This window comes from Somniosus microcephalus, chromosome 6 (assembly GCF_052327205.1).
Source record: "Somniosus microcephalus isolate GS21.2 chromosome 6, FLI_Smic_1.0, whole genome shotgun sequence".
NCBI lineage: Eukaryota > Metazoa > Chordata > Chondrichthyes > Squaliformes > Somniosidae > Somniosus > Somniosus microcephalus.
The window spans coordinates 208,133,008-208,150,093 of NC_140992.1; the positions used below are offsets into that span (position 1 = coordinate 208,133,008).

Here is a 17,086-nt window from a genome sequence, read left to right on the forward strand (position 1 = left end):
CCTACTCCTGAGGTCCCCACCATCACAGAATCCAGTCTTCAGCCAATTCGATTCAGTCCACGTGGTATCAAGAAATGGCTGAGTGCACTGGATACAGCAAAGGCTATGGGCCCTGACAACATCCCGGCTATCATGCTTAAGACTTGTGCTCCAGAACTAGCTGCGCCTCTAGCCAAGCTGTTCCAGTACAGCTACAACACTGGCATCTACCTGACAATGTGGAAAACTGCCCAGCTATATCCTGTCCACAAAAAGCAGGACAAATTACCACCCCATCAGTCTACTCTCAATCATCAGCAAAGTGATGGAAGGTGTCAGACAGTGCTATCAAGCGACACTTACTCACCAATAACCGGCTCACTGATGCCCAGTTTGAGTTCCGCCAAGACCACTCGGCTCCCGACCTCATTGCAGCCTTGGTCCAAACATGGACAAAGGAGCTGAATTCCAGAGGTGAGGTGAGGCGAGAGTGACTGCCCTTGACATCAAGGCAGCATTTGACCGAGTGTGGCATCAAGGAGTCCTCGTAAAACTGAAGTCAATGGGAATCGGGGGGGAAACGCTCCACTGACTTGAGTCATACCTAGCACAAAGGAAGATGGTTGTGGTGGTTGAAGGTCAATCATCACAGACCCAGGACAGTGCTGCAGGAGTTCCTCAGGGGAGAGTCCTAGGCCCAACCATTTTCAGCTGCTTCATCAATGACCTTCCCTCCAACATAAGGTCAGAAATGGGGATGTTCGCTGACGACTGCACAGTGTTCAGTGCCATTCACAACTCCACAGATAATGAAGCAATCCATGCCCGCATGCAACAAGACCTGGACGATGTTCAGGCTTGGGCTGATAAGTGACAGGTAACATTCGCACCACAGAAGTGCCAGGCAATGACTATCTCCAACAAGCGAGAGTCTAACCATCTCCCCTTGAGATTGAACAGCATTACCATCGTCAAATCCCCCACCATCAACATCCTGGGGTCACCATTGACCAGAAACTTAACTGGACCAGCCACATAAATACTGTGGCAACAAGAGCAGGTCAGAGGCTAGGTATTCTGTGGCGAGTGTCTCACCTCCTGACTCCCCAAAGCCTTTCCACCATCTACAAGGCACAAGTAAGGAGTGTGATGGAATATTCTCCACTTGCCTGGATGAGTGCAGCTCCAACAACACTTAAGAAGCTCGACACCATCCAGGACAAAGCAGCCCGCTTGATTGGCACCCCATCCACCACCTTAAACATTCACTCCCTCCACCACCGGCGCACCATGGCTGCAGTGTGTACCATCTACAGGATGCACTGCAGCAACTTGCCAAGGCTTCTTTGGCAACACCTCCCAAACCCGTGACCTCTTCCAGCTTGAAGGACAAGGGCAGCAGGCGCATGGGAACACCACCACCTCCAAGTTCCCCTCCAAGTCACACACCATCCTGACTTAGAAGTATATCGCCGATCCTTCATCGTCGCTGGGTCAAAATCCTGGAACTCCTTACCTAACAGCACTGCGGGAGTACCATCACCACACAGACTGCAGCGGTTCAAGAAGGCAGCTCACCGCCACCTTCTCAAGGGCAATTAGAGATGGGCAATAAAATGCTGGCCTCGCCAGCGACACCCGCATCCCATAAACAAATTTTAAAAAATTTAAACCATCGCTGCTGATAGAAGAATGCATCTATCGCAATAAGTCTATTTTCTGTTATAATGCAGTCGAGGTTTAAGAGCAGTTTGCCACACCCCTCTACAATATTTTTTGTTTGACAGTCCATTGCCTTACACTATATTGTGACTGATTCTTTGCGGTTTACCTAAAAGGTTTTTCTATGGCTATTCAAGTGATCTAAATGCTTACCAATAATTGTTTCAGTGGAAGATGGTATCTTATATCACTGCCTTGTAGCTGATACGCCAGACAGGAGGGTGCAGGTGCAGTCACATTTAATTTGCTTGATGCTCCTCTACAATTAGAAAAAGGTCAAGTTATATATTAATGAACAATGGTAAATTAGATTTTTTTAATAATGAATATCTTAGTCTGCTTGCCCAGACTGCAGAGAACAGATTACTGCACCAAATAGTGTTTATGAACTGAAGGCAAATCTAAAACTTTTTTTCCTGTTTAAAGTCTCAAAATACTGATGACTCACTGATTTTAGCCAGTGAGTAACTGAACCATACAGCCACAAAATTCCTAGGTTGAATCTCCAGACTGTGCTACAGTTAGCCGTGGTAGGGACATTACCACTGATCCCCGTGTTAGGGAAGTGAAAATTGGCCAATGTTCCGTCTCCCGACCACTGTCCAGCAACAGCTACTGAAAATGTGAGTGTGTGGATGCTGGGTGAGGACAAGCTTCAGCTTGACTGTGATGCCCTTCCTGAAATATTGCCTGCTGGCAGACACTCTCAAGGCTCAGTCATGAATAATTGCCACTTGGGTGAGGTACTGATTGGCAAGTAGCATCCATGGAACTTTAAACTAGCAAAGACTTGGGCCACGATTTTGCTGGCGCTCAGAGGGCGGGTTTGGAGGCGGGTCAGGAGTGAAAATCTAAATGATTGACGGCGGGTTGTGAACCCGCCACTATCCCGCCTCCACGCAACTTTGCAAAGTGTTGAGTCTGTAAGTCCCGATCAGACCTGACACCAAGCGACGGGAGAGGCACGTAAGGCAGTTAACAGCTTGTTAACTGCCTACATAATCCCATTTTAACAGGTTCTTCCCATTTTACTACATTTTCAGCGTGTTGCACATCGTGTACCAAACACCCCAGCTGATTGTACCGTGTTCAGCAAGTAGCTGAATTCTTGACAGCTGCTCCTGCAGCATAAAAGCAGACCTGTAACATGGCTGACTTTCAGATGCCAGAACATTATGCTTTGAAGTTTTGGAACACATTTTGCAGGTCTATTGAGCTTGTAAGTGTTTAAGCTGAGATCCATTAGCACTGTGACCGCCTTGGAAAACCCTCTCCTCACATTGACTGAGCACTTATAACATCTATTCCTCAACAGAGATATATACCAGCGGAATGGGAACCATTCATACCCTCTCATCCTGGTCCTCAGAATCGGAGGAGGAGCAGCTGCGGCAGCAGCAGAATGAGGCACAACAGGAGCAGCAATCTCCTCCTTAGCCACTTGATGCTGCACAGGGCAGAGGGCGTCAGCGCAGGGCTGCACCGCGCCGCAGGAGGTACCCCCAACACAGGGTTTACAGGCAGAGGATGAGCTTCCTCAATATGAGTGAGCAGCAGTGCCAAAGGAGACTGAGACTTTTGCGAGAGGTAGTCGCTGACATCTGCACAATGTTGCACCAACACCTGGAGCCCAGAGGAGCGTGTGAACACTCCTTACCAGTGGCGGTCAAAGTCACCACCGCACTCAACTTTTTTGCTTCAGGGTCCTTCCAGGGATCAACAGCAGACATCAGTGACATCTCCCAGTCGGCTGCACACACTTGCATCACACAGGTTACCGATGCCCTCTTTGCAAAGTCGCACAATTACATCCACTTTTCCACGGATGAAACAAGTGTAACCACGCGTGCAGTTGGCTTTGCAAATATGGCAGACTTCCCAAGGGTGCAGGGCGTCGTAGACTGCACACATGTGGCCATTAGGGCACCCCATCACACCCAGCTGTATTTGTCAACCGCAAGGGCTTCCACTCCCTTAACGTCCAGCTGGTGTGTAACCACAGGAAGAATATTATGCATGTTTGTGCCAAGGTCCCGGACAGTTGCCATGATGAGTTCATCCTGTGGCAGTCTACTGTCCCTCAGCTGTCCAATCCGCCAACCCAACTTTCCGGATGGCTACTTGGAGACAAAGGCTATCCCCTGAAGACATGGCTAATGACACCGATCGGGAGGCCATCAAACGAAGCTGAGGAGCGCTACAATGTGAGCCACATTTCCACCAGAAGCATCATAGAGCAAACCATCGGTTTGCTCAAAATGCGATTCAGATGCCTCGACAGATTTGGTGGAACCCTACAGTACTCACCAGCCAGGGTCTCCAGAATCATTGTGGTCTGCTGTGCACTGCACAACATCGCACAGCAGCGTGGCTTACCGCTGCCTGAGGAATAAGTGGCTCAGCGCACAGCCTCCTCAGATGAGGAGGAGGAAGACCTTGCCGAGGTGGATGTGCCAGTTCCACCAGCATGCGAGCACATTGCTGGTCGTGAGGCAAGGGATGCACTAATCCATGCCAGATTCGCGTAAGTTTACGAAGCAAACACATGTGGCTGCCACATGGAAATAAGTGTTTGGCCGACCTTCTTAACACACCATACAGCATCTGTACAATAAACTGTGGGTCCCTATCACTCTCCCCACCATCATTTCAGATGAAAGGCGCCCTCACCCCTCACTGTGACACTTCCATTTCTGGGCACACATGGGCCATCTATTTGAATCTTTGCCATCGCATTTCTTTATTACAATTTAAATAACGATGAGAATCTTCACTTTGTATTAGATCAAAACACCCAAATGACTACCCTTGTGACTATTTGTGTGTTAACTTTCTCTTACGCGTGCTTCTACGTGATGCTTCCCCTGTGGCTTCAGCAGGTGTTGAGGCACCTTGCTCACTTTCATGCTGCGCCTGCTTCGACACCTTTGGCGGGTGTCCTCTGGGTTGGGGAGCCTGGGAGGGCTCAGCAACAGTCTGCTCCTCCTGTTGCTGTGCAGGGGCTGAGATGACCATCTCAGTTGGGTGAAGAATCTGGGGCTCTGACCGAGGGCTCTGCAGTGGCATGGGAGTATGAGCGCTTGGAGAGGAGCCCTCCCTGTGCATTGTTAGTTGTTGTCATAGCATAACAGTGATAGCGAGTGTGAGGGGTGCATAGTAGAATGGTGAAGTGATTCTGTACATAGAGAGAGAGGGTGATGTGCCTCAATTATTCCGAGACTCGAAGTTAGCAGAACAAAAGTAAGGCTTTTATTAACTCAGAACATAACACGTAAAATAGAGAGATGTCTACCTTCAGGAGGCTGATGCCGGACTGAAGTTAGATTACAAAGGAGCCAGGTATGGGCGGAGCCCTGCACACAACCAGTTCCAGCACATTCCAATGCATAATACATGAGGACTGGGGGAAGGGAAAAGACACAGAAAGCAGGCAGTTAGAAGACACAGAAAACAGGCAGTGATGAATGGAATATATTTCATCACATTCACCCCTTCTATAGATTTAGTCTGTTCGGGGGTTTGATAGTCCTCTGCGACCGACGTGGCTGTTGTGGTGCCGCGGGTGTCGGCTGGGTGTCCCCGGTAGCCTCCTGGGTCTCTGCCGGGGGTGCCGCCGGGGTTGTTGAAGGGGTAGTTGGTGGGGGTGCCGTTGGTCGATGTTCTTCCGGGGGTGATGAAAGAATAGTGGGTGGGTAAGGGTTGCTGTGATCGTCGTCGCTGCTATTGCCGTGGTTGTTGTTGATGCCGGCTGGGGCGACGTCTTTTATGGACACGGTGTCCTCCCTTCCGTCGGCGTGCCGGACATATGCGTATTGGGGGTTGGCGTGGAGTAGGTGTACTGGCTCCACGAGAGGGTCCGTCTTGTGGCCCCTCACATGCCTTCGCACGAGTACCGGACCTGGGGTGGAGAGCCATGACGGCATGGATACGCCCGAGGTGGATTTCCGGGGAAAGACAAACATTCGTTCATGAGGCGTGGTATTAGTGGCCGTACACAATAGCGACCGTATCGAATGGAGCACATCCGAGAGGACTTCCTGCCAGCGGGAGATAGGGAGGCCCTTGGTCCTTAGAGCTAGAGTGACTGCTTTCCACACTGTCCCGTTCTCTCGCTCCACCTGGCCGTTACCCCGGGGGTTGTAGCTGGTGGTACGGCTCGTGGCGATCCCCTTGGACAGCATGTACTGGCGTAGCTCTTCACTCATGAAGGACGCCCCCCTATCCGTGTGGATATAGCTCGGCATACCGAACAGGCAGAACAGGCTGTTGAGGCATTTAATGACCGTGGCGCTGGTCATGTCTGGGCAGGGGAAGGCGAATGGGAAACGGGAGTATTCGTCCACAATGTTCAGGAAGTAAACATTGCGGTCGACGGACGGGAGGGGGCCCTTGAAATCTAAGCTGAGCCGCTCGAAGGGCCGTGTAGCTTTGATTAAGTGGGCTCTATCTGGGCGGTAGAACCGAGGCTTGCACTCAGCGCAAGTGCGGCAGTTCCTGGTCAGAGACCGAACTTCCTCAATCGAGTAGGGTAAGTTACGGGACTTTATGAAGTGGAACAGCCGCGTGACCCCTGGGTGGCAGAGGTCGTTGTGGAGGGTCTGTAGCCGATCCTCGGTGGCGCTGGCACACATCCCTCGTGAGAGGGCGTCAGGGGATTCGTTAAGGGCCCCTGGCCGGTAAATGATGTCGTACTCGAAAGTGGAGAGCTCGATCCGCCACCTAAGAATCTTATCATTTTTAATCTTCCCCCTCTGTTTATTGTTGAACATAAACGCTACCGATCGCTGGTCGGTAAGTAGGGTGAAGCGTTTGCCGGCTAGGTAGTGGCGCCAGTGGCGCACTGCCTCCACGATGGCTTGGGCCTCCTTTTCCACGGAGGAGTGTCTGATCTCGGGGCCTTGGAGGGTCCTCGAGAAGAAAGCTACGGGCCGCCCCGCCTGGTTGAGGGTGGCCGCTAAGGCGAAGTCGGACGCATCACTTTCCACTTGAAATGGAGTGTTCTCGTCCACTGCCTGTAGCGTGGCCCGCTCAATATCCTGCTTAATGCTTTTGAAGGCGGCGTGGGCCTCAGCAGAGAGCGGAAAAGAGGATGCTTTCAAGAGGGGGCGGGCTTTGTCGGAGTAGTTGGGGACCCATTGGGAATAGTAAGAAAATAACCCCAGGCACCTTTTCAGGGCTTTGGGAGTGTTGGGCAGGGGCAGCTCCCGTAGGGGGCGCAATCGGTCGGGGTCTGGTCCGATTTCCCCATTCTCCACCACGCTGCCCAGTATGCAGAGGCGCGTGGTGTTGAAAACGCACTTGTCCTCGTTATAGGTGAGGTTGAGTTTTTGTGCGGTTTTCAGGAACCTCTCGAGGTTCGAGTCGTGATCCTGCTGGTTGTGACCGCAGATGGTGACGTTGTCGAGGTAGGGGAAGGTTGCCTGCAAGTGGTGGTCATCGACCATGCGATCCATCTCCCTCTGAAAGACCGAGACCCCGTTCGTCACCCCAAAGGGGACTCTGAGGAATTGGTAGAGGCGTCCGTTCGCCTCGAAGGCGGTGTACGGGCGGTCCTCTGGTCTGATAGGGAGCTGGTGGTACGCTGACTTGAGGTCGATGGTGGAGAACACCCGGTATTGGGCGATTTGGTTCACCATTTCTGATATTCGGGGTAGCGGGTAGGCGTCTAGTAGGGTGTACCTGTTGATCGTTTGACTATAGTCGATCACCATCCGTTTCTTCTCGCTACCCCTTACCACTACCACTTGGGCGCGCCACGGGCTGTTGCTGTGTTCAATAATGCGCTCTTTCAGGAGCCTGTCTACCTCGGTCGCGATAAACCGCCTGTCCTCCCAGCTGTACCTCCTGCTTTTGGTCGCTATTGGCCGGCAGTTAGGGGTAAGGTTCGCGAATAGCGAAGGCGGCTTTACCTTCAGGGTAGCCAGACCGCACACTGTGAGGGGCGGCTGGGACCCACCGTACTTGAGCGTGATGCTTTGGTGGTTGCACTGGAAATCCAAACCCAAGATCACGCTCGCACATAGATTCTTCATGATTAATACTTTAAAATTATCATACACAGTTCCGTTAACGCACAATTGTACCGTGCAGTAACCCAGAATGGTCGATGTCTGGGTTTTATCGGCCATAGAGATGGTACCCTGAGCAGGGACCACCTTTAGGGAGAGTTGTTGTGCCAGTTCAGGGTGGATAAAACTCTCCGTGCTTCCACTGTCAATTAAGCATTTAACCCGGCACCCGTTTACCTCGATGTCCACCATTGATTTGGATAGCGGATGCGGCCTGGTCTGGTCCACTGTGACCGATGCCACTGTAGGGCCCTGATCGAGACAAGATGGCGTCCACGCTGTCTGCTCATAAGATGGCGGACCCCACGAGGTCGGGCAAGATGGCGTCCAAGATGGCCGCTCCCACGGCGCACACGCGGCGGTGGCGGGTTTTCCGGCGGTTGGTTTTCCGGCGGGGTTCCCTCTGCACACCTTCCCGAAGTGCCCCTTCTTACCGCACTTAAAGCAGGTGGTGCCTTTCGCCGGGCACAGGTTTCTGGTGTGCTTTGGCTGCCCGCAGAAGTAGCAGTTGGGTCCTTGACGCGTCGCGGCTGTCGTAGGGCTTCTGGGGGGAGAGCTGGGCCCCGCCGGTGTCGGGCTGCCGGGCGGGGAAGATGCCTTCCAAGATGGCGGCGCCCTCGGCGCACACGTGGCGGCGTGGGCGGCGCGGGCTGAAGAGTAGGCGTCCGAGTTTCTCTGGGCCATCTCCAGGGACCGCGCGGTGTCCGCAGCCTGTTTCAGGTCCAACCCCGTTTTTTCCAGCAGTCTTTGCCGGATGTGAGTGGAGCTGAGGCCTGTGATAAAGGCATCGCGAACAAGCTCGTCGGTGTACACTGCGGCTTTTACATCTCGGCACTTACAGTCCTTGCCAAGCATTTTCAGGATGCTTAGGAACTCCTCCACCGATTCCCCAGGTCGCTGTGCGCGAGTAGCGAGTAGATGCCTAGCATACACCTCATTCGTAGGCTGCTGGTAATGCGCCTTTAAGGTGTTGCAGGCGGCCAGGTACGTATCGGCGTCTTGGATGAGGGGGTAAACCCGGTGGCTTACCCAATTCCGTAGCATTCCGAGTCTCATCTTCGCAGTGTCCGTAGCGTCTTTGACGGCTGCGGAATTGTCCAGGAAGAATTCCATACAGTCAAACCAGTGTCCGAAGCGTGCTGATGCGTCCGGAGCATGTTGATCCAAATCCAAACGTTCGGGTTTCAGGAGTTGATCCATAGTGTTGAAAATTGAGTTAATAAAATTGATGTGCCTCAATTATTCCGAGACTCGAAGTTAGCAGAACAAAAGTAAGGCTTTTATTAACTCAGAACATAACACGTAAAATAGAGAGATGTCTACCTTCAGGAGGCTGATGCCGGACTGAAGTTAGATTACAAAGGAGCCAGGTATGGGCGGAGCCCTGCACACAACCAGTTCCAGCACATTCCAATGCATAATACATGAGGACTGGGGGAAGGGAAAAGACACAGAAAGCAGGCAGTTAGAAGACACAGAAAACAGGCAGTGATGAATGGAATATATTTCATCACAGAGGGATGGTTAAGGGTGCAGGGATTGTAAGGGTAAATTGGGATGTGCAGGAGTAGGTTGACAATGCAGAGTGCTGGTGATGAGAGGAGATGGGGAGCAGATTGACGGCAAGTGTGATGTTACACTCAATTTTACTGAGCATAGCAGATCATTGAACCTTTTGTGGCACTGAACCCAGGTGCGTGAGTACAAAGACCTGGTGCTAACCTCCTCAGCAATTTGCACCAGGCTGCCTTGGCTTGCTGAGGAGGCTACCTCCGTCCATTTGAGGAAAACAGAACCTCTTTGCGCCCTCTCACTCCCTCCACAAGAGCATGGAGGGAGTCATCATCGAATCTTGGAGAGGCCTTTGCTCTTGAAGCAGTCATCTCGCTATCTGCCGCACTGAGAAGCATCAGAATATGAATGAAAAACCACAAGGCTGCATGGGCCCCTTAAATGCAGCTGAATGGAAGACGTCAGCAGAGGAAAGCAGCAGACCCGAATCTACTGATTGGGCCGGGTAACGCGCACGACGGACTTAATAAGCCCAGTTAAGGGAAAATAGTTCATTCAGAGCGGCTGAAACCGGCAGCGGGACCGGAACCCACCGAACAGCCAACCCGACTTCAACCCATCGCCGATGGTAAAATCGCGGCCTTGATGTCTTTAGAAGAGGGAGAGGGAAGAAATTGGTGAGAGAAAAAAAGTCCTGATAGGAGCAAGATGGGAATGAGTGAATGTAGCACAGGGGACTTTTGCACAAGTATTTGGCATATTTGACCAATGACCTTTACCCGTGCCTCCATCTCTGTTTTGGTCATTCCAATAAAAGGACTCACCTTTGCTTTCCAGTTCTGATAAAATCATTACCCCGTTTTTTTCTCTTTTTGGATATGACTGGCCTGCTGTGTATTTCCAACATTCTCTGTCTTTCAGCACTTGCAGATTTTTCCTTTTATCTTTGTAAGCTACAGAAATGGATAGACAGAGGATTGCAAGTAGGTAATCTCCTTGTCCTCTCAGTTGGAAAACCTCAAGGAAAAGTTGTCACCAGTGTCTTTCAGCCACTCAAAGTGTCAACTTCACTCAGTGGTAGCACTCACCTCTCTGCCAGGAGGTTGTAGGTTCAAGCCCCATTCCAGGAGTTGCGCATATAATCTAGACTGCCACTTATGTGCAGTATAGAGGGAACGTTGCATTGTTGGAGTTGATGGGGGTGATTTTCTCACTGGAGGAGAGATGGAGGCAGGTTTCAGCTTGTGTCTGATTTTATGGCTTTTTGCTCCCTTGCCTCATTCCACAGCATTTCTGCTTCTCCTGCACCACCTCCAACATCTTTTGAGATACGTATATCCAATTCCAAGGCAAGGGCCTACCCGAGGCTCTCAGATGAGGCGCTACAAATGTTGTTTGAGGGGGTGAGAACTAGCATGGAAGTGCTCTTCCACTCATCTCGGAGGAAGAGGCCTGCCAAAGAAACCAAGGCTGTGTGGGTACAGCTGGCAAGGGATATAAGCTCCAGATCTATGTGTAGATTGGGAGACTGTTTCTGTGTATTGATGAAATGCCATCCTTGTTGGAAAGCAATAACATGATTTGATGCCAAAATGTTGGCATTATGCCATCTGTTACTTAGCTTTAGGCAGCTTCCACATTGCGGGCAACGCCACACTTGCGTTGTCACGTTGGTGGCCTGACTGAAAGGAGGCCAGAGAGTCATGTCCATTGTCAATGAAGTCCTAGCATGGAGCCAAGGACATGTGCCAACTTGGCCAACCTATACAAATCTGGCCATGATAAGTTCATCCCTTGCATCCCTGGCAACCATGCGCTCGTGTCCTACCATTGCCGCTGGTTGAAACACCGGCGCTGACCTCCTCCGGCTCCTCCTCCTCCTCAGCTTCCTCCTCTGAGGAGGAGGGCTGCAACTGAGCCGCTTGCTCATCAGGAAGCTGCAAGCCACGACACTGTGTGATGTTGTGCAGTGTACAGCAGACCACGACCATTCTGGAGACCCTGTATGGTGTATACTGCAGGGCTCCACCTGATCGGTCAAGGCAACGGAACCGCATCTTCAGTAACCCAATGGTCTGCTCTATGATGGACCTGGTCGAAATGTGGCTGGCGTTGTAGCACTCTTCAGCCTCATTAGCTGGCCTCCTGATCGGCATCATTAGCCACTTCTTCAGGGGATAGCCTTTGTCACCAAGGAGCCATCCATTAAGTTGGTTTGGTGGATTGAAAAGCAGAGGAACATTAGAGTGCCGCAGGATGAAAGAGTCATGGCAACTGCCAGGGTACATGGCGCAAACATGCAAGAACTCCTTCTTGTGGTTACACACCAGCTGTACATTGAGGGAGTGGAAGCCCTTTTGGTTGACAAAGATAGCTGGGTTGTGATGGGGCGCCCTAAGGGCCACATGTGTGCAGTCTAATGACGCCCTGCACCATTGGCATGCCTGCCATATTTGTGAATCCAACCAAACAGGCAGTTATACTTGCTTGATCCCTTGTGAACTAGAAGTAATTGTGGGACTTAGCAAAAAGGGCATCGGTAACCTGGGTGATGCACCTGTGGGCGGCTGACAGGGAGATTCTGCTGATGATCCCTGGAAGGAGCCGGAGGCAAAGAAGTTGAGTGCGGTGGTAAATTTGACAACCACTGGCAAGGGGTGTCCACCCATTCCTCTGGGCACCAGGTCTTGCTGCAGCAGACCGCAGATCTCTCGGACAACCTCACGCGAAAGTCTCAACCTCCTTTGGCACTGCTGCTCACTCATGTTGAGGTAGCTCATCCTTTGTCTGTAAACCCTCTGTGGGGGGTATCTCCTGCGGCAAGGTGCCTCGATGTGCTGGTGCCTTCTGCCCTGTGCAGCATCAGGTGGCTGAGCAGGAGGTTGGGGCTCCTGCTGATGTTGCTGCTGAGCTGCCTGGTTCTGCTGCTGCCCTGGATGGTCCTCATCCTCATGAGGTCCAAGGTGAAAGGAAATGAATGTTTCCCATTCTGCTTGCAGAAGCCTCCTCTGGGAAAGCGCTCATTGTAAGCAGGGCGAGTGTCTTCACAGGAGGTCCCACATTTGATGGAGTCAAGCTGTAGCCCCTCCGACTTCAGAAGACCTTCTAAAAGTGCTCAGAGACCTTTTAAAGCCAGGGTCTGGCACCTGCAAGTAATCCTTGCTGCAGTAAACGAGGTCTTGTTAGACCTGCAGCAGTGAGGAGGCCACCCACGAGTCAACCCACCAGGTTTACCTGGCGTGGTTCAGGAGGTGTGTGGAGCATGTCGAAATGATGGGAAATTCACGAGGGCCTCTCAAAATAGGCTTAGAGAGGCCCTTAACAAGCATTTGCAGACGTTAATTAACGCAATGGCCAGCTGGAGGCGGGAGCGTTTCCCGACCTCCAAAACCGGCACCGGCAAAATCCAACGGAGGCGGGTTGGAGTCGGGTTTCGAACCCCATCTCATTGATTCTAATTTTCCCGACTCCAAACCCGCCTCCTCCGGTGTCAGAAAATTGCCCCCGATATCTTTCAAATGAGACATTATATTGATGCCCTGTCTGACTGTCCACGTGGGTGTAAAAGATCCTGTGGCACTATTGAAATAAAAGCAGGAAATTCTCCTGGTACCCTATGCAACATTCGTCCCTCAACCAACACCAAGACAGATTAACTGGCCATTTGTTTCATTGCTACTTATTCTTTTTGTTTTATGCTTTGAGACAGCTGGGAGAAGCCATTTAGTGAAATTGCCCCCTGATGTGACATCATAAATGAAGAGTACATTTGTACCCCACAGCTCCCATTTGTCATGTTACATCAGGGAAGGGCATATACATAAAATTATAGTTCCCAGGCTGCCTAACATAAAAAAAGAAAATCAGGGTGAATGATTAATACCAAAATTTGCACAGAAATTTCCCTTTACAATATTCACCAGAACATACTTTTCTTTTAATTTCAATGAGAAATATACAAACAGGTTCTACATAGTGTATTTTGTCAGTCGTTAGAATGACCATCATGGAATTAATCTCAAGGTCGATGATTTTTGTGACCTTACATTTGACCCTAAATGGTGAAGTCTATAAACAAGCTTCTTTATTAGAGCAATCTCTATTTAGGAGAGTTTTTCATTAATAGAATTAAATAAGTTCCCTTGTGACAACAACTGTCAAAATAATGAAGTTACCTATAGTGCAATGATTAACCTTTACACCCTTTATAATTTGTCTTTGCACACAATGGTACTGACATAATTATTTCAGCAGTTTAGAGTGTGTGTGTATTTAAATATATTAAAGTCAAATGTTCACTCCTGATTTTTATATTTCCATTATAAATTGCTATGTTGACACTATAAGCGAGAATTGGGCCAAGGAATGGGAGTTGTGTGGTCAGGATTTGGGCTGTAGGAATCAAGGGCACAGGAGATGGATCCCATGGAGGGACGAGCCTGGTAAGTACTTTGGGGGGTGGGGCGGGGGTAGAAAGAAGGGAAGCTCCACAGAGACATGTTCTGGGCAGTGGAAGAGGAGGAGGCAGCTGAATCAACAACAACTTGCATTTATATAGCACCTTTAAAAGTAGAAAAACACCCCAAGGCATTTCACAGAATCATAAACAGACAAAAGAATGACACCGAGCCGAAGAAGGATGTCAGGAGGGCTGAATAAAAGCTTGGTCAAAGAGGTGGGTTTTAGGGAGGGTCTGAAAGGAGGAAAGGGAAATGGAGATGCAGAGAGGTTAGGGCCTAGAAGGCACAGCTGCCAATGGTGGGGCAAACAGAATGTGGGATGCAGGAGGCCAAAGTTGGAGGAAAGCAGAGTTCTCAGAGGGTTGAAGGACTGCAGTAGATTACAGAGATAGGGAGGGCCAAGGCCATGGAAAATTTAAACATGAGGATCAGAATTTTAAATTTGAGGCTTTAGGGGGCTAGGAGCCAATGGACGTTAGTGAGCACGGGGTGATGGGCGAACGGGACTTGGTCCGGGATAGGATACAGACAGCAGAGATTTGGATGAGCTGACGTTTATGGAGGATGGCCAGCAGAGCATTGGAATAATTGAGTCTGGAAATGACAAAGACATGGATGAGGGTTTCAGCAGCAGACTAGTCAAGCAATAGCCTGACATAGTCATACTCACAGAATCATACCTTTCAGCCAATGTCCCAGACTCCTCCATCACCATCCCTGGGTATGTCCTGTCCCACCGGCAGGACAAACCCACCAGAGGTGGCTGCACATTGCTATACAGTCAGGACCCCATGAAGTCTCATTGCTTCAGGTCAAGCATGGGCAACGAAACCTCCTACTGATTACCACCTACTGCTCTCCCTCAGCTGATGAATCAGTACTCCTTCAAGTTGAACTCCATTTGGAAGAAGCACTGAGGGTAGCAAGGGCACAGAACGTACTCTGCGTGGGGGACTTCAACGTCCATCACCAAGAGTGGCTCGGTAGCAACACTACTGATCGAGCTGGCCGAGTTCCGAAGGACATAACTGCCAGACTGGGCCTGCGACAGGTGGTGAGAGAACCAAACACAAAGGAAAAACATACTTGACCAATCTACTTGTCGCAGATGCATCTGTCCATGACACCATTGGTAGCAGTGACCACCGCACAGTCCTTGTGGAGATGAAGTCCCGTCTTCATACAGAGGACACCCTCCATTGTGTTGTGTGGCACTACCACTGTGCTAAATGGGATAGATTCAGAACAGATCTAGCAGCTCAAAACTGGGCATCCATGAGGCGCTGTGGGCCATCAGCAGCAGCAGAATTGTATTCCACTACAATCTGTAACCTCATAGCCTGGCATATCCCTCACTCTACCATTAACATCGGGCCAGGGGACCAACACTGGTTCAATGAAGAGTGCAGAAGAGTATGCCAGGAGCAGAACCAGCTGTACCTAAAAATGAGGTGTCAACCTGGGTGTGCTGCCACATAGGACTACATGCATGCTAAACAGCAGAAGCAGCATGCTTTAGACAGAGCTAAGTGATCCCACAACCAACGGATCAGATCAAAGTTCTGCATCCTGCCACATCCAGTCATGAATGGTGGTAGACAATTAAACAACTAACGGGTAGAGGAGGCTCCATGAACATCCCGATCCTCAATGATGGTGGAGCCCAGCACGCGAGTGCAAAAGATAAGGCTGAAGCGTTTGCAGCTATCTTCAACCAGAACTGCTGAGTCGATGATCCATATCGGCCTCCTCCTGAGGTCCCCACCATCATAGAAGCCAGACTTCAGCCAATTCGATTCACTCCACGTGATATCAGGCTGAGCTCATTGGATACAGCAAAGGCTATGGGCCCCGACAACATCCCGGCTGTCGTGCTAAAGTCTTGTGCTCCAGAATTAGATGCGCCCCTAGCCAAGCTATCCCAGTACAGCTACAATACTGGCATCTACCCGACAATATGGAAAACAGCCCAAGTATGTCCTGTCCACAAAAAGTAGGACAAATCCAATCCGGCCAATTACCGCCCCATCAGTCTACTCTCAATCATCAGCAAAGTGATGGAAGGTATCGTCGACAGTGCTATCAAGCAGCATTTACTCACCAACAACCTGCTCACCGATGCACAGTTTGGGTTCTGCCAGGACCACTCGGCTCCAGACCTCATTACTGCATTTGTCCAAACATGGAAAAAGAACTGAATTCCAGAGGTGAGGTGAGAGTGACTGCCCTTGACATCAAGGCAGCATTTGACCGAGTGTGGCATCAAGGAGTCCTAGTAAAATTGAAGTCAATGGGAATTGGGGGAAACTCTCCACTGACTGGAGTCATACCTAGCACAGAAGAAGATGGTTGTGGTTGTTGGAGGTCAATCATCTCAGCCCCAGGACATTGCTGCAGGAGTTCCTCAGGGCAGTGTCCTAGGCCCAACCATCTTCAGCTGCTTCATCAATGACCTTCCCTCCAACATAAGGTCAGAAATGGGGACGTTTGCTGATGACTGCAGTGTTCAGTTTCATTCGCGACTCCTCAGATAATGAAGCAGTCCATGCCTGCATGCAGCAGGACCAGGATGACATTCAGGCTTGGGCTGATAAGCGGCAAGTAACATTCGCGCCACACATGTGCCAGGCAATGACTATCTCCAACAAGTGAGAGTCTAACCACCTCCCCTTGATATTCAATGGCATTACCATCGCCAAATCCCCCACCATCAACATCCTTGGGGGGTCACCATTGACCAGAAACTTAACTGGACCAGCCACATAAATACTGTGGCAACAAGAGTAGGTCAGAGGCTGAGTATTCTGTGGTGAGTGTCTCACCTCCTGACTCCCCAAAGCCTTTCCACCATCTATAAGGCCCAATTCAGGAGTGTGATGGAATACTCTCCACTTGCCTGGATGAATGCAGCTCCAACAACACTCAAGAAGCTCAACACCATCCAGGACAAAGCAGTCCACTTGATTGGCACCCGATCCACCACTTCAAACGTTCACTCCCTCCACCACCGGTGTACCGTGGCTGCAGTGTGCAGTGCAGCAAATCACCAAGGCTTCTTCGGCAGCACCTCCCAAACCCGCGACCTGTACCACCTAGGAATACATGGGTAGCAGGTGCATGGGAACTGTAAGTTCCCCTCCAAGTCACACACACCATCTTGACTTAGAAATATATCGCCGTTCCTTCATCGTCGCTGGGTCAAAGTCCTGGAACTCCCTCCCTAACAGCACTATGGGAATATCTTCACCGCATGGACTGCAGTGGTTCAAGAAGGCAGCTCACCGCCACCTTCTCGAAGGCAATTAGGGATGGCCAATAAATGCTGGCCTTACCAGTGACGCCCAC

The 17,086-nt window shown here is 50.6% G+C and overlaps 1 protein-coding gene across 2 annotated transcripts in view; it reads right to left on the minus strand.

Annotated features, from left to right (window-relative positions):
* Window positions 1–17,086, minus strand: part of tsnaxip1 (translin-associated factor X interacting protein 1) — a 158,356-nt gene that overhangs the window by 138,396 nt on the left and 2,874 nt on the right. For both annotated transcript variants that reach the window (XM_085991314.1, XM_085991315.1), the window contains exon 2: window positions 1,855–1,960. In XM_085991314.1, coding sequence (XP_085847440.1) covers window positions 1,855–1,960 — 106 coding nt within the window. The remainder of the gene's footprint in view (window positions 1–1,854; window positions 1,961–17,086) is intronic.